This window comes from Esox lucius, chromosome 21 (genome assembly GCF_011004845.1).
Source record: "Esox lucius isolate fEsoLuc1 chromosome 21, fEsoLuc1.pri, whole genome shotgun sequence".
Classification (NCBI taxonomy): Eukaryota; Metazoa; Chordata; class Actinopteri; order Esociformes; family Esocidae; genus Esox; species Esox lucius.
The window spans coordinates 25,881,884-25,908,889 of NC_047589.1; the positions used below are offsets into that span (position 1 = coordinate 25,881,884).

At 45.8% G+C, this 27,006-nt stretch overlaps 2 protein-coding genes across 4 annotated transcripts; both read left to right on the forward strand.

The window, feature by feature from the left end:
- Positions 1–965: 965 nt before the first annotated feature.
- On the forward strand, positions 966–11,314 carry tfr1b (transferrin receptor 1b). Of its 2 annotated transcripts, none has more exons than XM_029116372.2 (18): positions 966–1,106; positions 3,500–3,551; positions 3,672–3,882; positions 4,350–4,590; positions 4,676–4,819; positions 5,059–5,146; positions 5,327–5,452; positions 5,559–5,654; positions 5,765–5,904; positions 6,010–6,176; positions 6,348–6,467; positions 6,564–6,649; positions 6,873–6,936; positions 7,028–7,172; positions 7,866–7,956; positions 8,069–8,296; positions 8,771–8,920; positions 9,118–11,314. In XM_029116372.2, the coding sequence occupies exons 2-18, from the start codon at positions 3,507–3,509 to the stop codon at positions 9,328–9,330; spliced, it is 2,355 nt and encodes a 784-aa protein (XP_028972205.2). In that variant the 5' UTR covers positions 966–1,106; positions 3,500–3,506; the 3' UTR covers positions 9,331–11,314. The 2 variants fall into 2 exon arrangements, with proteins under 2 accessions (XP_028972205.2, XP_028972206.2); XM_029116373.2 differs by having other exon boundaries at positions 4,679–4,819.
- Positions 11,315–12,507: 1,193 nt separating this feature from the next.
- Positions 12,508–25,892, forward strand: tnk2a (tyrosine kinase, non-receptor, 2a). Of its 2 annotated transcripts, none has more exons than XM_013139697.4 (19): positions 12,508–13,867; positions 13,983–14,142; positions 14,946–15,028; positions 15,680–15,779; positions 16,079–16,227; positions 18,218–18,370; positions 19,578–19,673; positions 19,923–20,104; positions 20,300–20,426; positions 20,555–20,701; positions 21,234–21,328; positions 21,471–21,665; positions 21,879–21,970; positions 22,063–22,107; positions 22,291–22,523; positions 22,620–22,820; positions 22,923–23,630; positions 23,772–23,867; positions 24,331–25,892. In XM_013139697.4, exons 1-19 carry the CDS (start codon positions 13,757–13,759, stop codon positions 24,454–24,456), a joined length of 3,099 nt encoding a protein of 1,032 aa, XP_012995151.2. In that variant the 5' UTR covers positions 12,508–13,756; the 3' UTR covers positions 24,457–25,892. The 2 variants fall into 2 exon arrangements, with proteins under 2 accessions (XP_012995151.2, XP_012995153.2); XM_013139699.4 differs by having other exon boundaries at positions 16,112–16,227.
- Positions 25,893–27,006: the final 1,114 nt, after the last annotated feature.

A 27,006-nucleotide genomic window follows, 5' to 3' on the forward strand; every position in this document is an offset into this window, starting at 1 on the left:
ATTCATTATGTGTTGCAGTACCCCGTCGTTGATTACCAGTTGCGCTTCATTTAACTTTTCTTTCTTATTTCAGGACAGGGTGAAGGAGAGTGAGGGCTGGGCACTTCAGAGGGTTCAAATGCGCCAGGGGAACACAATATAAAAGCAAGACATTGTTTGGGTTTAGCCAGTACTGTGTAATACCGTGTCATTGGTTTTCTGCACCCGCCACAGATCCACTCAGCTCAGCGAGAAGTGTTGGAACGTTGCCCGGTGACGTTAACTCCCAGACGAGTCGGGTTTTTATAGGCCCGTCTTTACGTTTTCTTTTCATATAGTTCTTTTCATTATCTCAGCTCACATCCTAACATACACAGATCACCAATTTTAACATACACTGGTGAACATCAGTTATGAACGTACAATGTATTAAGTATTCGCAATGTGTAAGTTTTGACAACCGTATACATCGTCAGAACAAGGTGACATTTATCGATGTATTTGCTTCAGTTAGCTCTACAAAAATATATGTTCTTGTATTTATCCAATATTAATACAATTCAACTTGTCCAATATATATTTACACGGATATCAGTATGACAAGGTGGTGTAAGGCTGCAGACCTTATTTGTAGTTCATTTAAAAATAAATCGAGTAAGATCCGAAAGAGACACTTTTCTTGTAGCGCCGGACGGGTTTATGGTGATAATGACTCATACTGTTTCACTCAATGAGGTGTACAACCACAGATATACAAGTAACCCAACACAGTCCACGTGCTTTTCGGCCGATAGTGAAGCCGAATGGACACACAGGGCAGAACCTAATAAGTAATTTAAGCAGAACGACTTCATTTCAATGGTAGATAGCCCAAGAGCCCAGCAAGAAATTACGATGAGTTGGGTTTTTGTAATATAGGGCTATTTTGGCGCCTTTTCCCAGTAGGGCGAGGCTACAAAGAGCTGTGCTCCAGATAATTACATCCGGTCTCCGACCTTACTGTGTACGTGACTGCGGAAATACCGCCTTGCACGCATCCTCTCACCAAAAGGACGGCGAAGGTTACCGGTGCTGTGGTGACAGAGCTTTGCGAAGGGTGACCAAGATCTGACAGTAAACGGAGAAAGGTGAGATACCTAATAGGACTTGAGTAAAAAGTGAACTAACTATAAATGTAAAATCATTTTTTTAAATCATTTTTTAAATGGGGCTGATGAGATGGCTCAAGGCAATAATAGTGCAGCTAGATCTAACATTTGTCATTATTTTAATGTAATGATCTTTATTGGCATGGTAGTATTTTTAGCAATGTCACTGGACATCTGCATGGTTCGGTTACGTAGCAACGTATGGTGCATCTATATGCAGCTATCGTTAAAATGACGTGGCTAACGTTAACTGCTACTTAAGCAGCTATAATTTTAGGCTAGCTATAATGTTATGGAAGGGTCTTTGCAGTTGTGAATGATTATCAGGAATGTTTTATGTTTTAATTATTTAACATGTGCCATTTGTGGTTACAGTATTAGCTAGCTGGATAGTGTACAGTCCTCAGTAGCCACTAACTATAGCTAGTTGCCAATATAAGACTCCAGTTTGCACACATTTCAATCCCATAACCAAAATATTTTGCCCTGATATATTTGTATTTATATGCAGGCATATTAAGGGGTCCAATTTAAATAGTTCCTAAATGTTTAATGTTGCACTTTCATTTTATCCAAGTGCGCACACGTGTGAACCATGTGCGAACCACGTCTGTGAAGTATGTTCATGCCTTTTATAAAATGTTTTTCCCCCCAACCACAGTAAGTAGTACTATACAGTAATGAAATAGGACGGTGTAGTAATCTGCACCGTTAAATTGTATGGTGGATGATCGGTGTACCGGTATCAGCACATTCTGTCAGATGTATCTCGTTGTAGTTATGACTTCATGACTATCCCTTATTCTCTGATTTGGTTAGCTAACCATTTAATCTTGGGCGGAACAGCTAAGTATAAGCTGGCTAGCTGGACGTAATAATTGTCGTGATGCAATAGGGATGGCTGTTCCCACTCCTCCACTCCGTCCTGTCTTCTTTAGTGCCGCCGGTCCCTGTGATGCTCCGGACATGACAGGAATGGGAAGGAAGGTGTGTCTGTGTGTGGTAATCACACCTGTTGAGTCAACTGGTGTCCGTTGGGGAGCAGAAGTAGTCATGTCAGTTTGTGGCTTTGTAACTACACTTCCGCCTGTGGAAACGTGTGCATAATGTATGTTGTGACATCGCTCTCCTCAAACCCTATGCATGTACAGCAGGGTGTCTGTTGTACGTGAATGGCTGCTCTGTTTGCAGCTGGGTCGCCAACCCTTTTGGGCATGAGAGCTACTCAAAGAAATTACTTTCCAATAAGCACATGCTTGATCTCTCCACTATGACTTCTCCCTAGGTATTTAGTGTACTCTACACAGCATGTTGTTTTGATGTACCGGGTGAAATGAGCTTGATGAACAAAGTTTGTTTTTATGTGTTATTGTGCACAAGGCATTTGCGAATGCTGCTGTTTCATATAAATAACGAATAGTGATGTTATGACATGCTTCTCACCAGTAAACCTACTCAATGTATTTGGGGAAAGTTTAAAGCATTACTCATGACTCCAGAGAAACCATTATCCCCGTTACTAGGAGCTGAGTTGTGAAAAGCGAGGGGTCGAGGGTCTCTTTAGGGGTGGGGATTGAGTACAGCCTTTCTTAAGGCTTCCTTCCTGTTATAGAACTGCAGTAAGAAACGTTTGAGGTCTTTTCCTGTGATGTTTGCTCACACCAAATCTAATGACTAAGTCAGTCTGGAGAAATAAGGAGAATGGGGAGTTGTGGAATAAGGAAGTAAGGACTCTACACAAGACTCGATGAGGTCCTTTTACCTAGGTAGGTTATTCGACCTGTTGGACACGCTCCCAGCCAATCGTCCTTAGAAGAATGGAATCCGAAACCGTACGTGCAGGTTAATAAACATTTATGAACAAAACTTAATTAAACATTTCACAAGACCCTTAGATTTGCAAGTAGCTCTATTTAAGCAAACTGATAAATATTAAATGTTGGTGACAATAAAGCCTAAATGGCCATATTGCCCCCCCCCTACCTGGGGAAAAAGGGGCCAAATTTTAAATACTGTATTGCTTTCAATAACAATCATTCTTAATTCCATTTAATATTAAAAGACATGCACGCGTTCTAATAATCGTAAATAACTTAATTGGGGCATGATATAAAAAATGGTCTATTAAAGAAATTAGCAAATTTGGTTCCAACCAAGGACACACTGTAAGCTAAAAAAAAAATCTTGACACTCACCCGGGGCTGTTTTCATTCCGCCGATTATGTTTGAAAACGCTACAAACGCCGAAGCGGTGGGGGTCTTGTATTTGGACCTCAGGATTTTGGTTACAAAATGTTGTTTGCATAAGAACTGACTAAATGAAAACATGTTGATTATTTCTCTCCTCTCTGCTCCCTCCTTTCCTTGTCCAGGTCCATCATGGCAGTCGTATACAATCAATTACAATCAGCGTTTTCCAAAATGGTGAGAGTCAGGAGCAATTATCTGACTGGCATTCCTCCTAACACACACACACAGACGCTGCATACACATACAGTTGTTCTCACGACCAGCAAACACACAATTTCTCTCCTGTGTGTGTAGTTGAACAGGGAGCGATACAGCCGCTTCACTCTACAGCCAGACGGAGGGGGCCATGTTGAGGTGAAACTGTCTGATGATGTCACAGATGACCAAGCTGGCGCAGAGCAGACCGGCCAACCAGGAGACTCTCCATCCTACAGGCCTCGCCCCCGGCAAGAATACAGAAGAATATGCTACCTGGCCCTGGGAGCCCTCTTCATCTTCGTCATCGGTACACGCTCTTCCTTGTTCTCATTCAGAATTCTCGGCGACACTTGGCATGTTTTATTACACGGCTTCGTCCTGATGACCAAGTTTGTGGAGTTTTTACATTTCAGGCTCAAAAAGGCAAAACAACCTTTTGACGTTAAAATGTGTCCCATTCTGACCATTTCCCACCAGATGAACAGCTGACATGTTTAACCTTAAATACTTTTACAAAATGTTTTTGTTCTTTTTACTTGTGATATACTGCGCCAAACACTTCGGTTAGATGTAGGTTTGGCCATCCAAGAACTTATCAGAAACTAATATAAGGATGAGGTTTCACGTCAGGGTTAGTAAATGGTTAATTATAATTGTATAGGTTGTCTATAGATGCTTTACAGACTATCCAAATAAAGTGCTACCAGAATCTTTGCTCGGTCTCTCTTCTATCTCCCTCTCTAACCCATCTCTGCCTCCTTCGCTCGGTTTCAGGTTGTCTGATTGGATATGCGAGCACCCACTCTGAGCAGGAGCCAATCCATTGCAGTATGAATCAGGAAGCTCAGATAGATGGAGTACAATCCCCTCCAGTACAATCTCTTCCAGTACAACCCACACCAGTACAACCCACTCCAGTACCACCCCCTCCAGAACAACCCTCTCTATCCTGGAAGAGCATCACCAATCTGTTGACTACCAGACTGACCCCTGACAAAGTCGACCAAGGCCTGAGGTAGTACACATTCTCACACACACTCACAGACACACACACACACACACACACCCCGGATTAGACTAACCTGTTCTGTGTCTGCCAGAAGCTGCTTGCAATTCCAGTACGATCAAACGGCGGGGAGCGATGGAGACGTCATTCTGGCAAATAATGTTTTTAACAACTTCAAGATTTGGGAGATGAATCCCTGGACGGACGTGCACTATGTCCAACTACAGAAACCTGACAGGTACGTTGATTTTTGGTAATTTAGCAGACGCACTTAACTGGAGCAACTACCCGTTAGTGAAATCATCTTAACATGGCTACAGTAGGTGGGACGTCTCAGCTACACATAGTAGCCGATTGAAGAGCTCTGGGAGAGATTGAGCGTTGCCTGGGTGCAGGGAGGGGCGGTTCACATCAATGCACACGCTTTATATAATTCCTTGTCTTCTGACAGTCTCCATCCTTATTCCAACCCCACAGTGAGAAGCCAAACCGAGTTCTGATGGACCAAGTGGTCGTGGGCCAGCCCAAGGCTTATCTGGCCTATAGCGCCACAGGAAAAGTTCAGGTCAGCCAATCAGATGTCCACGTTGAATTATACCGGCTGATAATCCCTTTTTGATATTCTGGCCCAATATGTGTCCACATCCAGGTTCTTAATGTCATATTGGTTGTGTTTTCGGCCACACTGGATGTTATCAGAGACAGTTGACTGGGTCTTACATGTAGAAATTGTCTCTGTGTTTAGGGCACGGCGGTATATGGTAACTATGGCCGAAAGGAGGACTTGGAGATTCTGACAAATCTGAATATCGAGCTGAACGGCACCGTCATTTTACTGAGAGCTAGTGGACAGATCAGCCTGGCACAGCAGGTGAGCTCTTGAGGCGGGAGAGTGAGAGTGGGAGAGCAAGTGCATGAGGGAGGGAGGGGTGAGAGAGAGGTTTTCAGTGAACTTAAGGGACTTGTTTGCTCTCCAGGTGGCTAACGTAGCTGAAATGGGTGTGTCTGCAGTTCTGATTTACCCGGACCCAGATGACTACAAGTTTGACAGAAACACTGAGCTTTACGGACACGTGAGTGACCAGAACGTCGGACTACTCTGGCTCTCAGGTGGCGACGCGGCAGACCTTCGCTGTTCTACGTTCACGTTCTCCGTCTGACAATCCGTGTGGTCCTCTTGCAGGTCCACCTGGGTTCAGGAGATCCCTACACCCCTGGTTTCCCGTCCTTCAACCACACCCAGTTCCCCCCCACTGAGTCCTCCGGCCTGCCTACTGTTCTGGCCCAAAGCATCACCGCGGCAACTGCCGCCCAGATAATGAAGTAAGAACACTCGCCCACCGCCTCTGTTCTGCATTCTCTCTCACTCACTCCCTTACTCACGCTCTCTCTCTCTCTCCCTCCCCGCCCTCCCCCGTTTGTCTCCAGGGCTATAGGTGGAGCCAACGTCCCCTCCAGCTTTAGAGGTGGCCTGGACGACGTGACCTACAGAATAGGGGGTGCCGGTGTCAATGTCACCGTGGAGGTCAACAACGTTCTGCAGAACACCGAGATCCACAACGTCTTTGGGGTCATCAAGGGCTTTGTTGAGCCAGGTAATGGGGCCATGTCACCCCAGGGGGAGGTCGAACAGACAGTGTGACCTTTGGCCCCTTAGGAAAACGTCTGTTTTCATCTTAGGGGTTAGAATGGAGTCCGGTTCGGTGTTTAGGGTTAGGGCCGATTAAATATGAGAAGGGAGTGAAACGCCTGATGTTTGTGTGTAGATCATTACGTGGTACTGGGGGCGCAGAGGGACTCGTGGGGTCCAGGCTTCGCTAAGGCCATGGTCGGGACCACGCTGCTGATGGAGCTGGCTAGATCAGTGTATGAGATGGTGGAGAAAGGTAACTCATCCCCACGTGAACACATTCACTCACTCACACACGCGTGCACACACACACACACCTCTGCCACTAAACACACGTTCTGGTGTTGCGCAGATGGGTTCCGTCCCAGGCGGAGTATGGTGTTTGCCAGCTGGAGTGCGGGCGAGTTTGGCAGCGTTGGTGCTACTGAGTGGCTGGAGGTAAGAACTACACGCTGAAGCGCCTTACTGTAACGTGTGCATGAGCGTGCGTGCGTGCGTGCGTGTGTGTGCGTTACAATTAGGAAAATTAGTGCAGACATTTTGCCATTAAGGGTCAGGGTTAAGGTTATTGGGGTTCGGGGTTCGGTAAAACAGTTAAATGGTACCAAATTGCCGGTGTTCATCCTGATTGGAAAACCTCCATTTATTTGTTCCACGGCAGGGTTACATGTCTTCTCTGGACAGAAGAGCTTTCACCTACATCAGCCTGGACGGTGTGGTCACTGGTGAGAATGCGGACGTGTATATACACACACACACACACACACACTTTACACACAGTCTCCTTTTAATGGTTTGTGGTTGTGTGTCCTATAGGCCACGGTGCTTTTAAAGCTTCTGCCAGTCCTCTGCTCGTCAGCCTTCTGGCGACTACCATGCAGGAGGTGAAGAACCCCATAGGGTCCGACATGTCAAAGAGTCTCTATGATAAAGTGTCTGGAGCCAACTTTGAGGCGTCTGTGTGAGTACAGCACCCCTCCCCCCATTATCACCCCCGGTGACCCCCTTTCACCCCCAGTGACAAATGGTGCATTATCATGCGTGTTATCACCGCAGTGACCCCCTATCACCCCCAGTGACAAATGGTGCATTATCATGCGTGTTATCACCGCAGTGACCCCCTATCACCCCCAGTGACAAATGGTGCATTATCATGCGTGTTATCACCGCAGTGACCCCCTATCACCCCCAGTGACAAATGGTGCATTATCATGCGTGTTATCACCACAGTGACCCCCTATCACCCCCAGTGACAAATGGTGCATTATCATGTGTGTTATCACCACAGTGACTCCCTATCACCCCCAGTGACAAATGGTGCATTATCATGCGTGTTATCACCACAGTGACGCCCCTATCACCCCCAGTGACAAATGGTGCATTATCATGCGTGTTATCACCGCAGTGAAGCCCCTATCACCCCCAGTGACAAATGGTGCATTATCATGTGTGTTATCACCGCAGTGACGCCCCTATCACCCCCAGTGACAAATGGTGCATTATCATGTGTGTTATCACCGCAGTGACGCCCCTATCACCCCCAGTGACAAATGGTGCATTATCATGCGTGTTATCACCGCAGTGACGCAGTGTCACCCAACGGTGTCTCATTGTGCACATATTTGACGTGTTGGTTATGTGGTTGTGTTGTTAGGCTGGAGCCCATGCAGATGGAGGACGCGGCGTACCCGTTCCTAGCCTTCTCCGGCATCCCGTCTATCTCCTTGCGCTTCGTCTCTCGAGATGTAAGACTTGCTCGCTCACTCTTCACCCAGGTTTAGTTTGTCCTGCGGTCAGCTTGAGTCTGATAATGTGTCCGTGTCTAACAGAGTCACCTGTCTGTTCTGTGCATTGCAGTCGGAGGTCTACCCCTACTACGGCACCGCTCTTGACAACATAGATCACCTGGGGGTCACAACCAATCAACGGCTTGATTCCCTGGCCACGGCGGCGGGGCTGGTGGCGGGTCAGATGGCGTTACGATTGGTCCATGACCACGTCCTGAACCTTGATGTGCGGAGATACATCACACCTATCAGCCAAGCTGTGGTTAAAATCAACAAACGCCTCAAACAAGTCACTGAGGTTTGTTGGTGTTACTGTACTTGTTTGTGTATGTTTGTCTTGGTTTAGTGGTTAGGTGTAATTATAATGCAGTTGTTTTATTCTACTGTTTGGTTATAATTGTGTTATTCCCTGGGACGCTCTGTTGGGTGTAATTGTTTTGTCATTGTGTAATTCCAGGGATGCTCTGTTGGGTGTAATTGTTTTGTCATGGTGTATTTCCAGGGACGCTCTGTTGGGTGTAATTGTTTTGTCATTGTGTAATTCCAGGGACGCTCTGTTGGGTGTAATTGTTTTGTCATGGTGTATTTCCAGGGACGCTCTGTTGGGTGTAATTGTTTTGTCATGGTGTAATTCCAGGGACGCTCTGTTGGGTGTAATTGTTTTGTCATGGTGTATTTCCAGGGACGCTCTGTTGGGTGTAATTGTTTTGTCATGGTGTAATTCCAGGGACGCTCTGTTGGGTGTAATTGTTTTGCCATTGTGTAATTCCAGGGACGCTCGGCTGAGGGTCTTTCAGCTAATTGGCTCATCATGGCCCGTGGGTCGTACATCCGAGCAACTTCAGACCTCAACGAGGACATACAGAACACAGACCTTACTGACTCACTCGCCTGCCACAAGATCAACGAGCGCATCATGAGGGTGAGACACTTAACTACTGAACCAAACTCGATAAATGTCATGTGGTTCCACCGAGCCAAACTCGATAAATGTCATGTGGTTCCACCGAGCCAAACTCGATAAATGTCATGTGGTTCCACCGAGCCAAACTCGATAAATGTCATGTGGTTCCACCGAGCCAAACTCACTCTAGCTTCTCCCTGTGCCCCCCCCCCCAGGTGGAACACAACCTCCTCTCTCCATTTGTTTCCCCCAAGGATGTGCCTTTCCGCCACGTGCTGTTTGGCCACGGTTCACACACTCTGGATGCCATGTTGGAGGGAACGGACAAGGATGTGCTGCGGACCCAGCTGGCGTTGACCACCTGGACCCTGCAGGGCTGTGCCAATGCCCTAGCTGGAGACATCTGGGAATTGGACAACCAGATCTAAGTGTGCATGCGTGTGTGTGTGTGTGTGTGTGCTTGCGCAAAACCTTTGCTGTAACCATAGAGATAACATTTAACTCTATAATTTATACGTTATTTATTTATCAGTGGCAGAGTCCACTATAAATGTCCTCATTTAGAGTTCATGTTTGTTTTTGGGAAGTTTTGGGAAGCAGTGCCTTCCAGACTCCAGATGTCACTTTAATGTTGTTTGTTTTGACTAGGAGTGTATTTATTTATTTATCAGTGCCAGTGCTCACTATAAACATTTAAAGTATTGTTCGTTTTTGACGAGTCATTGGGAGCAGTGTCTTCCAGGCTCAGGAAGGGTTTTTGTCGTTTCTAATGTTTTGGATAGACATACAATTGAATTTTATGAAGTTATCAGGAGCAGTGCCTTCTAGACTTTTTGACCGGCATACGCCGTTTGAGATGTTTTTACATTATCTTATGATTTAATAAGGTTATCGGAAGCAGTGTCTTCCAGACTTATGACAGTTATACTGTCTCCTATGGCAGCATCTGCTGAAGCAACGGAGTCACGTGTGCAGACAGTCTGACCATCCAGTCCAGTGACATTTGGCTTAAAACGTTTCCTTTCTCCTGGCATTGCAGTGGGAACACATGATAAGGAAACAGAAAGGGGGGCAAAATCGGGTCGTTTTGACGTAGATGAAATGTTCTAAATAGTCCAGCTAGAGACGGTCTGACTAGCTGGGTACATGACTCCGTTAACAGAAATACACAACCTGCTGCTACCAGTTATTACTATGGAAACAGAATCGTGGGTACCTAGCAACTGCGGTTAGCATGACTCACATATTGATTGACTGAAACGCGTATATACTGTTGTGAATGACGTCCTCTTTTATATACAGCCTTGCACTCTGGTCAAAATTTGTGCGCTGTATGGAAGATAGGTTTTCATTTCAGAGGCAGCATGGATAAATGAATCAACTGCTCGTATATTGACCATCTGAACTTGTAAATGGAGCTTTAGGTCCTCGATACTGAGCGTTGTATCCAAATGCTATTTACATTTTCTGTTGACCGGTCGTATTGTGCTGCAGTTTATATTTCTGATCTGATCCATTATCGGGAGCAGTGTCTTCCATAATGATAAGCGTTGATGGTAGTTTTTGCCTACCAGTGTGTGTGTGTGTGTGTGTGTTTATATGTGTGTATCGGGGGCAGTGACTGACATTTCACTGAAGGGTGGATTAACTTGTCGGGAACAGTGTTTCCCAGGGTTTTATATCAGTGTGTTTATAGTTACATGTCTCTTTTGTGTTCACACTGTTAAGGATGTCTGACCTCCCTGATTTACTGCTCTGTTAGAAAACCCTCGGGACTAGTTGTAATGCAAATGCGCGGTCCTGCTTCATGTTACTGTATTTCTTCTAGATACTGCGTCGGCACCAGACACTATTTGACAGTAGGAATTTCAGAATACGCTATTTAAAAGTATTGTTTGCACACATTTTTTTGCTAGCCTGACAAACTACCACTCTAAAATGTACTTATTGTGACCGAATGCATAGCGGGCATGTACGCTCCTGGTCAACATCGTGAACGCTGTTACTCTTGGTGAAATTGATTGAAATTTGCAACCATATTGCTAATGTCTTACTTCTTACTGTCACAAGAAAACCAGGGGCCGACCCTGCCTATATACTGTATGCAGTCCCTAACAAAAACATTCCTTTCAGGTCAATAGTTCTGTATTTCCCAATGCATGTTCAGAATCAAACGTCTGCTGTAGCCCTCCGCTAACTGATCGCTGTTCTATTTGTAGATCACTCAGTCAGTAAACTTTTCTAACATTTCTGACCTGTGAGTTAGTCTGAACTCGTACATGGTCATCGTGGCCTCCTACCACTCGCCTCGTATCACAATGCTGTACAGGAGTGTGTGGATGTTTTGATGTTTCTGCACTCTTGAGTAGCTCTGTCATTCTGTCGTTTCATTAAACCAATTGGCTTAGCTCATTTGTGTGTTTGTGTTTTACTCTGATGAAACAAAAGTGGACTGTTGAAGGCATGTCTCTCGTCAGGTCAGGAAATTCAGCACACAGCTCCCTCATACAAGCAACGTTTGTCCTAACTCACAGGGTCTTCTGATACACTATTATTTAAAAAAACACTTAAATAGCTCCCCCTCAGACACTTAATGGCCTATCAGCGCTAAACTCCATGTACAGCATTGAACACCCAGTGCCATATTTTTCATGTTATTACCTAAAACAAAATGGCCGCTATTGACCAAAAACATGGGGTGTGGTCTCTTGCATGAATTGTTCATGGATGTACGATCTAAAAAAGTACACATTGCAAACACTGTCAAGACTATTCATGCAAGAACATTCTCAATATTATTATATCGGACATGTTTATATTGCTTGATCTGTTTGCTACACCTTTGTGAAAATAAATAGTGACTTGTGTGATAATGATTGTATGGACTAGTACCAGTTACATTAACATGGGCATACATACCTTATGCAGATGCAGTAAAAAAAAAAAAAAAAATGTATCCATGCGAGTAATCCCCATACAAAGTGTGTGGAAGGGAAGAAGGTGTTTAAATGTTTTCTGGAAACATTCACTCAACTTCATACTAGCAATCTGAAATACATAGAGGGTTTATCCAAAGTTACAAGCATGAGAACCTGTAACATTAGTATTTTGCCAAGAGAACCAGTCAAGTTTTGTAAAAAATCTGTGCATAGCGATGATGTCATGTGGAATTGTTTTGGCCAACAGCACAGAATACTAGCAAGCTCAATAAAGTAAATCTCACTAATATTGAATTGAATATTTGCCTACTGTGTTCCATGGGCGATCTATTATAAGTCAGATACATTTGCTGAGCAGAGGTAAAATTCACAGGTTGTAAATGCACAAGCCTGGTATATTTTCTAAAGATAAATATAATTTGGCACACCTCCTCAGGGTCGAGACATGCCATGCAATATCTCAAACAATTTTTGATAAAATTGGTAAATATTGTGCCATGACATAGAGACCTGGTATTAACATAAATACTTAATTCTTAGGGAAGACATGTTTACTTTTACCTTATTATTTGAAAGCAAATCTATGTAAAAAAAAAATATATATATAGAAATAAATCCCTACTCTGGCTGCGGAGTTGTTGACGGCCTGGAACGTACAGTGGAAGTGTTCAAAGACGTGGTGACGCCGGGCCAGTAATCCCAGCAGCACGCGAATTACTGAAGAGGAGAGAACCGACAGAAAACAACGGCTTGATTCTGTTGGCAATAGAAAATGAAGGTTTCTGAAAACACCAGCTAATTAAGGCGAGTTTTGGGGAGGTGCATAAAAAATAACTAATTCTCTCTTGATCTGTATCTCCTTTCTGCGCGTTTGTGTGTTCGAATCAAGCCATTCCGTTATCCTGAGACGGATCGTTCTAACGGGGTTACGGTAACAGGCTTGTCAGTGTGATGCGACATGTCCTATTTAAAATGTCAGTTGATTATTTAAATCATTTGGTGTTATGTTGTAGATTATTTAGCTTACTGTCGTAATGTGGGTCTTCTGGAGTGACGGTTTACGAACACGAGAAGGAGATGGTGAGCGTAGGCACGTAATGTACTGGATTCCACATACGGCAACAGTGGTCTCGCACTGCAGTGCCGTTTGATAATAAAGCATAGGCACAGCAATTGGGAGGGATACGGCTCTGTTTAGCTTTCCTTGTTCCTATTCGATTCAACAAAGATAAATCCTTATTTATACGTTGTGCGGATGTGTGTGTGTGCGTGCGTGTGTGTTCTCAAATGTCATGTGATCAGAAAGGTCTAAACCAATTTCTCACAGTTCCTTGTCTGACATGCACGTGTGCACACACGCGAGTCCTATCAGCCGTCGTCACATGTCATGGTAATAGCTCACTGCGTTGCCATAGTTACCTGGTCGCCTGTCCTCTGCATCTACAGGACCCCTCCGCCCCAGACCTACACAAACCCCCCAACCCTTTTTTGGGGACGTTGTGTAATCCAGTATAGATGATGCTGAGAGAGGAAGAGTAGGAGGCAGCGCTGGAGCGGGGTAGAGAAGTGTGCTGTCTGCCCTGTGCCGTGCAGAGTTGTGAGTCAGCAGAGAGGGGAGATAGCGAGGGTGGTTGTTCATAGATAGCTTAGCTTGGCCGATTTTAAACGGATGGAGCGAGGAGCGTCGTATATCTCCTGCTGTGTGTGTGTGTGAACCGTAGGTGTGTGCGTATTGATTAGGCGGAAGGTTGTGAGGGAAGGTCAACACTGGGCAGAGTGATACCCGGTGTAACTTGGAGTTAACACTGGAAATACACACACACACACACATTCCTGGGAGGAGGACAAAATCCTTGAGGAGACAGAGCGAGGGTGAGGTGTAGGTTGACGGACGAGTGGTGGCTGTGCAGCAGCCATGGCAGAGAACTATCTGTACCAACGTCTGCCCTTCGAGAGAGAAGAGGAGGAGGAAAAGAAGGAGGAGAGGAAGGAGAGACTAACGCAAGAGAAAGGGAGAGAAGAGATGGTAAAGTCTTTTAAATACTGTGTTTTAAACTGGCTGAGGCTCTTCTTTTATTTTACTGTGCGCGTCTGTGTGTGTGTTTGTGTGTGTGTGTGTGTGTTTGTGTGAGTGTGTGTAGATGGCGGAGGAGGGGACAGAGTGGTTGATAGATCTGTTGACAGATGTTCAGCTCCAGCAGTATTTCCTGCGTATCCGTGACGAGCTCAACGTGACGCGCCTATCCCATTTCGACTACGTGAAGAATGAAGATCTGGAGAAGATCGGCATGGGACGCCCAGGTGTGGCCAGTATATCGTATTTCTCTTAAAAACCAGGAAAGCAAAAGTAGATTTACCTCTTCTGTTCCTCCGGAAACTGTCATAGTGCATTCGCAGTGTGGACGTAATGCGGTCACAACATGCTCATTACACAGTCACAGCGCGCTCATAACACAGTCACAACACGCTCAATGCACAGTCACAGCGTGCTCACAACACAGTCACAACGCGTTCAAAGCACATTCAGAGGGTGTTCATAACACAGTCACAACGCGCTCAAAGCACAGTCAGAGGGTGCTCATAACACAGTCACAACGTGCTCAAAGCACAGTCAGAGGGTGCTCATAACACAGTCACAACGCGCTCAAAGCACAGTCAGAGGGTGCTCATAACACAGTCACAACGCGCTCAAAGCACAGTCAGAGGGTGCTCATAACACAGTCACAACGCGCTCAAAGCACAGTCAGAGGGTGCTCATAACACAGTCACAATGCGCTCAAAGCACAGTCAGAGGGTGCTCATAACCTTCCTACCTCTCATCCTGTATCCTCTGTGGTGGTCTCCCAAGAAATGGTGTTACAGGCCCGTTGTCTCTGTGTTACAGGCCCGTTGTCTCTGTGTTCCAGGCCCGTTGTCTCTGTGTTCCAGGCCCGTTGTCTCTGTGTTACAGGTCCGTTGTCTCTGTGTTACAGGCCCGTTGTCTCTGTGTTACAGGCTCGTTGTCTCTGTGTTACAGGCCCGTTGTCTCTGTGTTACAGGCCCGTTGTCTCTGTGTTACAGGCCCGTTGTCTCTGTGTTACAGGCCCGTTGTCTCTGTGTTACAGGCCAGAGGAGGCTTTGGGAAGCGGTCAAGAGGAGGAGAGCTCTATATAAACGCAAGTCCTGGATGAGCAAGGTGCAGCACACAGTGAGTTGAAATTTCTCTTGACTGTCGTGTGTGCGTGTTTGTGTTAGTGTGTATGTGATGTGTGTGTCTGTGTGCGTGTTTGTGTTAGTGTGTATGTGATGTGTGTGTCTATGTGCGTGTTTGTGTTAGTGTGTATGTGATGTGTGTGTCTATGTGCGTGTTTGTGTTAGTGTGTATGTGATGTGTGTGTCTGTGTGATGTGTCTATGTGCGTGTTAGTGTGTATGTGATGTGTGTGTATGTGTGATGTGTCTATGTGCGTGTTTGTGTTAGTGTGTATGTGATGTGTGTGTCTGTGTGATGTGTCTATGTGCGTGTTAGTGTGTATGTGATGTGTGTGTATGTGTGATGTGTCTATGTGCGTGTTTGTGTTAGTGTGTATGTGATGTGTGTGTCTGTGTGATGTGTCTATGTGCGTGTTTGTGTTAGTGTGTATGTGATGTGTGTGTCTGTGTGATGTGTCTATGTGCGTGTTTGTGTTAGTGTGTATGTGATGTGTGTGTCTGTGATGTGTGTGTCTATGTGCGTGTTTGTGTTAGTGTGTATGTGATGTGTGTGTCTATGTGCGTGTTTGTGTTAGTGTGTATGTGATGTGTGTGTCTGTGTGATGTGTCTATGTGCGTGTTCTAAGTAAGGTCACTCTCAGCTGTAGTCTCTGCTTTTGGCCCAGCAGGTTTTTCCAGGGAAAAGACCTGATTCAGACTCAGACCCCCAGCATCCCAGAGGGGCGTCGCCGACCTTGATGACCCCAGGTGTGTGTGTGACATGCTCATTCCGGTATCTTAATTGACTTCAGTTGGTTTATAATTTTATGATAGCCGTGTTTATTATTGACCTATACACAGAATGTCTGTAAGAAGTTGGTGAGGAATATATTAACATACAGAGTGAGCAAAAGTGTTTGTACATTATTTCACTTCTTTGTGTCTCTGTGTTCTGCCATTTTGGATTTAAAACGGCAAAATGGCCGCGTGTCACCGTCCAAACGTCCATTTTGAGTCCGCTGTGTGTCACCATGTATAACAGCTGTGGTTGCGCCTGGTGTTTCAAGGGTTAACCCCGTCCACTGACGTGCCCTCTTCAGGAGCCTCCCTGACCTGTCTGATCCGGGAGGCGGAGCTTCAGCTGTGTGAACGCCTCGGAGACGGAACCTTCGGTGTCGTCCGGAGAGGAGAGTGGACCGGACCTACAGGACAAGTGGTAGGAGCACGAGGGCGAGAACCGAGAGCGGACAGAGCCTTTTACTACCGAAACCTCTGTTTTTGATGCAATACCTGGGCTAATAAGGAACACGACCAAATGCTCCAAAAACATCCCAATTATGTCCTCTAATTAAGGCAAGCATCCTACAGGGTGCCAACCCCCCACTTTTCAATGTTTGTGTTTATTACTATAAAAACGCGTGTGTAATAATCTGATAGAGCAGACTTAACTTTTGAATTACGCTCATTAAAAGCTACTCATTTCCAGCCTTCTGGGACTGTATGAACTAACTGTAAGTTGCTCTGGAAAAGAGCCTCTACAGTGGGGAGAACAAGTATTTGATACACTGCCGATTCTGCAGGTTTTCCTACTTACAAAGCATGTAGAGGTCTGTAATTCTTATCATAGGTACACTTCAACTGTGAGAGATGGAATCTAAAACAAAAATCCAGAAAATTACATTGTATGTTTTTTAAATAATTTATTTGCATTTTATTGCATGACATAAGTATTTGATCACCTACCAACCAGTAAGAATTCCGTCTGTCACAGACCTGTTAGTTTTTCTTTAAGAAGCCCTCCTGTTCTCCACTCATTACCTGTATTAACTGTACCTGTTTGAACTCGTTACCTGTATAAAAGACACCTGTCCACACACTCAATCAAACAGACTCCAAGCTCTCCACAATGGCCAAGACCAGAGAGCTGTGTAAGGACATCAGGGATAAAATTGTAGACCTGCACAAGGCTGGAATGGGCTACAGGACAATAGACAAGCAGCTTGGTGAGAAGGCAACAACTGTTGGCGCAATTATTAGAAAATGGAAGAAGTTCAAGATGACGGTCAATCTCGATCGGTCTGGGGCTCCATGATCCTGCAGCGCACGCAAGGTCCCCCTGCTTAAACCAGCACATGTCCAGGCCCGTCTGAAGTTTGCCAATGACCATCTGGATGATCCAGAGGAGGAATGGGAGAAGGTCATGTGGTCTGATTAGACAAAAATAGAGCTTTTTGGTCAAAACTCCACTTGCCATGTTTGGAGGAAGAAGAAGGATGAGTACAACCCCAAGAACACCATCCCAACCGTGAAGCATGGAGGTGGAAACATCATTCTTTGGGGATGCTTTTCTGCAAAGGTGACAGGACGACTGTACCGTATTGAGGGGAGGATGGTTGGGGCCATGTATTGCAAGATCTTGGCCAACAATCTCCTTCCCTCAGTAAGAGGATTGAAGATTGGTCGTGGCTGGGTCTTCCAGCATGACAACGACCTGAAACACACAGCCAGGGCAACTAAGGAGTGGCTCCGTAAGAAGCATCTGAAGGTCCTGGAGTGGCCCAGCCAGTTTCCAGACCTGAACCCAATAGAAAATCTTTGGAGGGAGCTGAAAGTCTGTATTGCCCAGCAACAGCCCCGAAACCTGAAAGATCTGCAGTGTGTGCAAACCTGGTCAAGAACTACAGGAAATATGATCTCTGTAATTGCAAACAAAGGTTTCTGTACCAAATATTAAATTCTGCTTTTCTGATGTATCAAATACCTATGTCATGCAATAAAATGCAAATTAATTACTTAAAAATCATACAATGTGATTTTCTGGATTTTTGTTTTAGATTCCGTCACTCACAGTTGAGAACCTGTGATAAGAATTACAGACTTCTACATGCTTTGTAAGTGGGGAAAACCTGCAAAATCGGCAGTGTATCAAATACTTGTACTGCCCACTGTACATGTGTATGTCTGGATTGTATTCCCTCAAAATCCATTATCATATGTCCTGACCGGCTCTGCTCTGATCTCTTGGACAGTTGTGGTGAGCGTTCTTTGCATTTGCTGCAGTCACCAGCAATTACCTCCTTTTTAATGATGCCCCTGACTCATTCTAGCAAACGTTTGGTTTTTGGCCAGGTTTCTGATTCTGTCCCAATACTAGATGACCGTGTTTAATTGGTCTGTTTCATCCTGTCCCTCTGTTGCTGTGCTAGCTGTCCGTTGCTGTGAAGTGCCTGAAGACAGACAGTGTGCTGGAGACGGAGGGCTTGGATGATTTCATCCGGGAGGTGAATGCTATGCACTCCCTCAACCACCAGAATCTCATCCGCCTCTATGGAGTGGTGCTCACACACCCCATGAAGATGGTGAGTTTCACACACACACACACACACACACACACTCAAGACCTTCTAACTGGGGGGTTAATGGAATTTCTAAGCATAACCTGATGTAAAGTAGATAGAACAATTATGTATTACACGTAATCACCTGTATATCTGACTGGGTGTTAACTAATAAAACATTTAACCTGGTCACTTGAGCCTAAGGGCTCTTATTATCTTTTAATAAACTGTCATTGTCACGCTTGTTTATACATATATATTTATTTACTACCATCTTGATTATTATTATTATTATTTTTTTACTGTTTCTCTGTCTTTGATTCTTCCACATATGTTTGCTAATTGATTAATAAAAGAGAGGCTGATGAACAACAATGCAGACAGTTTGGGTTAGTGTATGTGTGAAGGACAGCAGGTGTGTCCTGTTATTCTCTCATCTGTACTCCAACTCCTACTACTGTTCCCATGGTCTGTATAATGACCGAAAGGTGTTTGTATCTCATGTGGAGGCCTGTGGCCTTTCCTTGACTCTCCTGAAGCAGTATATGAATCCACTGTATCTCTTGGGGGAGTGAGAATTTCCGTAAGGTTGCACTACGCTGTGTGATTTCCTTCAAAGAGCATGTTGTGATAACAATGGAACCATATAAAGAGATGTCTGAGACGGCCAGTTGCTCTGCTGACTGACTTGGATTGTTACTTTGTAGTAATAAGTCTATTTGGAACTCACAAGCTCCGGTGTGCGAGTGCCGTCTCTCTAGGTTATATTTCCACGACAGATTCAGTAAGACATTTTGGTCAGGGGAAGTGTGTGTCTTGAAGGTGCGCTCCACATGTGAAAGTCCTGTTGGTGAAAACCCCTTTGGAACTTGGTGTTAATAGGTTGTATACTCTGCATTACTTCGGCATGCTGTAAAATAGCATAAAATATACCTCCAAATTACTTTTAAAATTGTGTGGAATTTAATTGTTTTAAGCTAATTTACAAATCTCAGGAATGTGATACTCTGCATTTTAGGTACACTTTGGGAATGGTCATTATTAGGTAATAAATGTGAACATGACTGGAAAACAGGTCTGAGATCTGGGATGAGAGAGCTCTCAAGATCAATATCTCAAAATGCGTTATGTAGATATAGATGTAATGATTCTGTAGGTTATATTAATGTATCTAGCGTGTGTGTGTGTGTGTGTGTGTGTGTTTGTGTGTGTGTGTGTGTGTGTGTAGGTGACGGAGCTGGCTCCTCTTGGTTCTCTCTTGGATCGTCTCAGAAAGCGACAGGGACATATCCTCATCTCATCTTTGTGCAGTTATGCAGTACAGGTATGTGGGCGCGTGTGTGTTTGTGTGTGTGTGTGTGTGTGTGTGTGTATTTATGAGTGTACCTGTGTGTGTGTACACATCTTAGATGTAACTGCCAGCGATGAAGCTGTAAAACAAATCAGTTGGTAACTTGATTGCTTTTTAAAATTAAGTATTGAGCTCATTGTTCTCAGACTGTGGGGGTAGAAGGACACTCAGTGAAATAATCTCTGTCAAATCTCTGTCAAATATTTGTGTGTGTGTACTCAGGTGGCTTCTGGCATGGCGTACCTGGAACAGAGGCGGTTCCTCCACAGAGATCTGGCAGCGAGGAACGTCTTACTGTCCAACAAAGAGACTGTGAAGATCGGCGACTTCGGCCTGATGAGGGCTCTGCCCCCGCACCAGGACACGTACGTCATGGAGGAGAGCCAGAAGGTGCCCTTTGCATGGTGGGTAATGGTGTTTCGGTGATGGACACTCCATCTCTTTGCGTCCTGTCCCCATTCCCCGATATTTCCCCCTCACTCTCCCACCCTCTCACTAGCACTGTCTCACTCTTCCCCTCTTTTCCACTGTTACAACCTTCCTTCCCCCCCCCCCCCCTCCCCCCCCCCCCCCCTCCCACTCTCCCTCTCTTCGTCTAGGTGTGCTCCAGAGTCGTTGAGGAGCAGGACTTTCTCTCATGCTTCAGATACCTGGATGTTTGGAGTCACTCTGTGGGAGATGTTTACACATGGACAGGAGCCATGGGTAGGACTCAACAGCAGCCAGGTACGCACAACATGTTTTGCCCCCTAAGCCTGGCCATTAATCTAACCGCCACCCCAACAAACATACTTACCCTAAACCTAAGCTCAGTGACGGGCGTCTCAGACACGTGTGTGTGTGTGTGTGTTTAGATTTTGCACAGGTTGGATGCGGAGGGGGAGAGGCTAGTGAAACCAGACGACTGTCCCCAGGATGTCTACAACATGATGCTACAGACCTGGAGCCCTCAGCCTGACGACAGACCCACATTCATCGCCCTCCAAGACTTCCTGCTGGAGGTAGGAACAGTCGTGGTGTGATTGACTAAGTTGGCCAGCAGAGGGCAGTGTAGCCTGTCGGTGGTCACAACCCTACAAGTCAAGAGGGAGAACGTATCCTGCCTTTAGATGTCTTGGGGATGCTGTCACGGATGCCGATTATGCCTTTCCTGAAAAGTCCTTGTACTGGACAAGGGTGAACCTGTGTCCTAGAAACCAGGCCTCTGTGTCCTAGAAACCAGGCCTCTGTGTCCTAGAAACCAGGCCTCTGTGTCCAAGAAACCAGGCCTCTGTGTCCTAGAAACCAGACCTCTGTATCCTAGAAACCAGGCCTCTGTGTCCTAGAAACCAGACCTCTGTATCCTAGAAACCAGGCCTCTGTATCCTAGAAACCAGGCATCTGTGTCCAAGAAACCAGGCCTCTGTGTCCTAGAGACCAGGCCTCTGTGTCCTAGAAACCAGGCCTCTGTGTCCTAGAGACCAGGCCTCTGTGTCCTAGAGACCAGGCCTCTGTGTCCTAGAAACTGGTCGTAATATGCATGTTTTTGTGCAGACCATGCCTACAGACATGAGAGCACTGCAGGACTTCGAAGAACCGGACAAACTCCAGATCAACATGAATGACATCATCACCATCATCGAGGGCAGGTTGGTGTGTGTGTGTGTGTGTGTGTGTGTGTGTGTCTATGTGCGCGCGTTTGTGTTTTTGCGCCGCCGCCCAACGAACAATCGAGGACTCCGAGAGTTTTTTTTTGGGGTTGATCAGTGCGGGGTTCCTGTGTGCCTGCAGGGCGGAGCACTACTGGTGGAGAGGGCAGAACCGGAGGACGTTACGCGTGGGCCAGTTTCCTCGGCACGTGGTGACGTCGGTCAGCGGCCTGTCGGCTCAGGATATCAGCAGGCCACTCAGGCATTCCTTCATACACACCGGACACGGAGACACAGACCCCCACAGGAGCTGGGGACACGCCGACCGCATAGACAGGTACACACACACACACACACCTGGCTGCTACCGGCAGGTACCGTGTTTGGCCACCAGAGAGCAGCAGTGCTCTTGTTCGTTAGATGTCAGGCAAACAGTGGAAAAATACCCGAAGGGCACAAGCCCGTTATTTCGTGTACGTTTCTTAAGCTCACTGTGGTTGTGCACTGAACTGCAGCTCTGGTCTATGCCCCCCCCCCCCACCCCCCCAAGCCTATACTTGGGAAACCCCATGGACCCCCCAGATGTTATGGGAATGGATCCTTTCACTGCCCGGCCCACCAAACTACCCAACCGCACCAAGAGTGAGTTGGCTCCGAACACATTTTTGGTCAAAGTCTTCCTTGTGTCCTTTGTGTTCTTTCTAAAACGATCTCTCTGTGTTGGTGTCTCTCAGAACAGCCCCCCCCTCGCCCCCCACAACCTGCTGTCATGATTAAGAGTAAGTATCTCTACTTAGTGAGGTTTATTTACCATAACGTTCAGTTTAGGGCTAAGGTTGGGGTAAGGTTTTAGGGAAAACAGTAAACTAAAAATTTGAGATTCCTAAAATGTTTGTCTATGTTTGTTGTATTGTCTGTGCGTGTGTGTTTCTGTGCGTGTGTGTTTGTGTGTGTCTGGGTAGAGCCATTTTATGACTCTGTGTTAGATGATGATGATGATGAATATGATGGTGCTTCATCGGGTCTGAAGAGGCTGGGCTCCGCTATTGGCCTTAGACTCCGCCCATGGGAGGGGCCAGGTGTGAGGTCAGCCAAAAGTGAGGTCTCCCTTATCGACTTCACAGATGACAGCTTCAGCTCAGCAACTCCCTCACCTCTCACTGAGACACACTTACCTGACCAGAACACACTCCAGGTACATACACGCTTAAACAAACTCACACAAGCGCACACACACAAACACTCATTCACACATACAAATATAAAATCATCTTCTTTCCACTCTCTGTAGGACCTTCCTTCCATCCTGGACTGGCCCCTCCCTCTTCCTGCTTATGATGAGGTTGCCAACGAAGCTGAGGGCCAACTGGCAGACCAGGAAGTTCGATCTATTACAGGATTGGCTGAGAGGATGTTGGCCCCACCCAGCGCTGATGCAGAAGGGAGGGGTTTAACACAGTCAGCTGATCTTTTCCAGGAGCTGCAGAGAGAGGTGCCCAACTTACACACACAGATGCGCACACACACATGCGCACACACACAGGTGTGGTAAGTTGAGTATTTGAAGCTTTGTGTTTTATTGTCTCCCTTCTAGGTGATGGTGAAGCTGCGTGTTCCCATGACAGCTGGTCGTTCTCTCCCCTCCTCCCCACTCCCTCTCTCCCTGGCCCCCCCAGACCCTCACAGACAAATCTACCTTCCTCCCCCCTCCTCAGAGGACAGGCCGGTTCTGCCCCCCCGGTCCCCAATCCCGCCCCTCCGCTCCTCCAAACAAGTTTTCCTCGGAGAGAGGAAAGACACGCCCCCTCAGATACCGCCCAGAGACCATGCCTGCTCCTCCCCCTCCTCACGCTCCTCCTCCCCTCTCTCTCTAGTTCCTCCAACTTCTGTCTCCCCTTTGTCCTCCTCTCCTCTCTGTCTCCCTCCCCCTCCCCTCTCTGTGTCCCCTCGTCAGAGATCTGGGCTGTACGGTGTGGTTGGTCCTTTAGTCTCTTCCTCCCCATCCTCCTCCTCTCCATCAACCTCCAGGCTCATGGCTGCCCCTCCCCCCACTTCCTTATTGGAGCCCCTTTGTATGGGGAGTGGCAAATCAATGCTTATTTACAGCTCTCAGAATACTGAACGCCCTGCCTACCTGGAGAGGTATGGAGCCGCCAAAATGGCCACAGTCCGACCCATGATGCAACAACAGCCAGGCGGGGGTGGGGCCAGGCCTAACTCATCCCACAACAACAACAACAACCACAGGACTCAGCATGTAACTACAGTTCCCAGCATGCACTGGGAGAACTGCCTCATTGAGGTTAGAGATGTTAAGTATTATATTATATGATGCTGCTCTCAGGTCCTCTTTGAATTTACAAGTTTCTTTTGTGTCAGAAAAGACCAAGGCTTCCAAAACGATGATGTTTTTTAAGTGTTAGTGTGTCTGGGGTGTGTGTAGGTGCAGGGGGCAGTGCATGGTGTGACAGCAGAGGAGTGTGAAGCAGCTCTGGAGACTCACTGTGGGAACATACCTCAGGCAATATGCGACCTAAAGGTACACACACACAGCTTATGTTCATAATGGTGACTTTCCATTATGTCCTGTGAATCAGATTTGTTTTGTCCTTGTCGTTATCCTGACTGCTATGAAGCACAGGCTCCCATTTGTTTGATTCATAACTTGGTCTTGTTTCTACTGTTTCTACTCACGTGAGAGTTTTATATTACATAAACATAAATATTTTATGTTATTTATTTTATTTAATAGACTGCATTGTTTAGGAGCCGCCACTTCACCTCAAGGTCTGCTGCGAGTGTATGGGACCAATGCGATACTGACACTTTTGAAACACACATACGCGCGCGTGATCATATTTTCCTATTTTCTCCCTCCCTTCTCTCTCTCTCTCTCTCTCTATTATCTGTGTATCTTATATCTGTGTATCTAATATCTGTGTATCTAATATCTGTGTATCTAATATCTGTCTGTCTTAAACCCCTTCCCCTCTCTATTGTAGGTGGAACAGCTGTTCCGGCTGGGTCTGCATTCTAGATCAGAGTGCAAAGAGGTTCTTGAACGTTGCCAGTGGGACCTGGAACAGGCCGGAACCCTTCTACTGGAATCTTATGGAAAAGTAGTCTAAAACAGACCCCCAACTCCAGGAGTCCAGAACAACAAAAGATGTGACACTCTAAACTTTAAGCTATTACTTTACCCTTATTTATACAAGCTGTCTCATTAAGATGAATCTCTTTTCCAAGGGAGCAGTGTTTCTGTTTACGTCTGGAATCTTTAAGGGTAACATCGCAGTGTTTGTTTGCAGTTTTACAGCAACAAAGAAGTCACTGCAAACAGCAAATAGTCCCCCCCCCCTCAGAACGCGTGGTAGATTCCCCACTGTGTGAAACTCCCCACCTCTGCTTTGACAAGTCAAAAACTGTAACAGTTGGTTTGAGGCGGACAGTGGCACTGTTTCCACTTACATCCGATTGCAACTTAAACTAGTCATTCAGCAGATGTTCCTATCTAGAGTGACTTTCAATGTTGATAGCATATTTCATTCTTCCCAGTACTGGTCATCCGTAAGCCAGATGAGGCCAACAGACACACAGCTGGAGACTTGTAGTCCAGCCCGTAGAAATAGCGTTCACAGAACAGACAACACTATTCATATCATTCCCTTGCTTGAGATGAGGACCTGGCTGAATCATATTGAGGGAAACACTGGACCAACACATGACTGCATGCTCAGTAGATAAGTTATTGTTATAACAGTTATATCATTGTTAGTAAAACTGTTTCTCACAGGGTCAAATATTAAGCATAAATATTTATTGTTTGGATATTTAAAGATTAGTTGTGTTACACATCAGTTCTCTGTTTGTGTGTGTGCGCGCGCGCGGGCGCGTTTAAATCCTCATGATTTCACTGTAATGCTGTGATCAGGGAGATAAAATTATACTTGTTAATGACACTACCACAACACTCGAGACAATGTATCCATATTTACGGTTTTGCACAGATAAAATGGCTCGTGGTAAAGTATGAGGATAATGTTTAATAGAAATAATAATACAAGTTGCAATATACCGTTGCAAAGTGTAAAGATAATTCATTACGTGTAAATGTGCGAAGTTAGACAGACCGACAGATGAGATTTTAAGATAAGGCTTGATGATAATCATGAACATGCTGACGTAGTTGTGTTTGCTCGTCTCAAGCTGTGGCGCGAGGCGTCAGGGGTGGTAGGATGAAAAATGACAATGAGGAAAACAACGACAATTACGAAACACAACGAGGCAATCACACAACGTACAGATCTATCCGCAGGTGGTCCGACTACCGCAGCGAGTGTGTGCGCGCGCCTGGAGCAGTGATAATGACCACACATTCTGAGGCAATCATACAACACTCTTACCCATTGGCGGGCGGGGGGTGAGCGCGTGCTTTCGCGCGCTGGGTTTTCTTCACTGGTTGTGCTCTAAACTGACAGCAGTGATTTTGCCGAAATGTTTGACTGTTGGAAGACTGACCTGTAATACAACAGCTATTTTATAATAAACTCATTTTTGGATCAACTCTGGCCGTTTTTTCTCTTTTTCCTGCTGGTCTTGGGTACATGCGACTCACGAATACACAAGCCACATGGTAATATAGGGGACAGCAAGAGGGAGAGAAGTGGGAGACAAATTAGATAGGGGGAGGAAAAGGTGGTGGGGCACACATAATTTCAAAATATAGGATACAAACCAGTAAAGCTACAAAACTCCCTCTTGTTACTAATGTGTTTATTTAACACATCAACAAACAGCGTGGCTCCACAAAGCACTTTTAACGACACAGCGGCTTGCTTCTACCAGGTGTTGTAGTACACATGCTGGAGAGAGAGAGAGAGAGACCTTGTGTAATTGCTCTCACACACATGTAAAATTACCACTGTCACATTTACAAACCTAAATTAGCAATGCAACCAAGCTCAGAACCAATGTGCCAACAGGGCCATACACGAACAACAATGAGCTCAACAGCACTGAAGGCCACAACGAAGCAGAAAGACAACTTTTTAGGGATACAGATCCATTCTATGACATCAACCTTTATAGATAAGTATGGACACACTGACACTAGTCACCATCTATATCAATCGATCCAGCACAAAAATATGACCCATGCATGGACCAGCACCACAAAGGCAGGATGATAAAATATGCTTTCACTCAACTAGGCTGAGGGCTCACTTGAAGAGAAAGGTGACACAGCGGTTCTTCCTCTGGGCAAACTTTTCGATGACTTTGGGAATGAAGTCATGTAGCTGCTGAATCAGCTGGCTTTCGATGGACAACATGGCCAATGCGTTGAGCCGTGGCTGTCCCATGGTATTGCGAGTGAAGGTTTTTACCCTCTTGAAGGTGGAAAAGTTCCTCTCTGACTCGGATGTCGTCATAGGTGTTGTTATGAACATTTTCAGCAGAGTGACGGTCTCAGCAAAAGCTTCCTCTAGGTTGTTCTCATGGATGGATCTTAACAGAGACAGGGCCATCTTACCAGTGTGAAGCTCAGTGTGGCGGTACAGAGTGGTCAGCTCAGACTTCAACTTTTCCTCATTTCCTAGAGGCTGTAGTTTCACCACACAGTCAAGCTCAGATGTAGGGAATGACAGGTCAAATTGTGGGAAGAGCGAGCTGTCAACCAG

Coding starts and splice junctions, on each gene's coding strand:
- tfr1b (XM_029116372.2), top strand. CDS start 3,507: ATGGCAGTCGTATACAATCAATTACAATCAGCGTTTTCCAAAATG. Junction 5,655..5,764: donor ACACTGAGCTTTACGGACAC/GTGAGTGACCAG, acceptor GTCCTCTTGCAG/GTCCACCTGGGTTCAGGAGA. Junction 6,650..6,872: donor GTGCTACTGAGTGGCTGGAG/GTAAGAACTACA, acceptor GTTCCACGGCAG/GGTTACATGTCTTCTCTGGA.
- tnk2a (XM_013139697.4), top strand. CDS start 13,757: ATGGCAGAGAACTATCTGTACCAACGTCTGCCCTTCGAGAGAGAAGAG. Junction 15,780..16,078: donor GCCGACCTTGATGACCCCAG/GTGTGTGTGTGA, acceptor TGGTGTTTCAAG/GGTTAACCCCGTCCACTGAC. Junction 20,427..20,554: donor TAGGACTCAACAGCAGCCAG/GTACGCACAACA, acceptor GTGTGTGTTTAG/ATTTTGCACAGGTTGGATGC.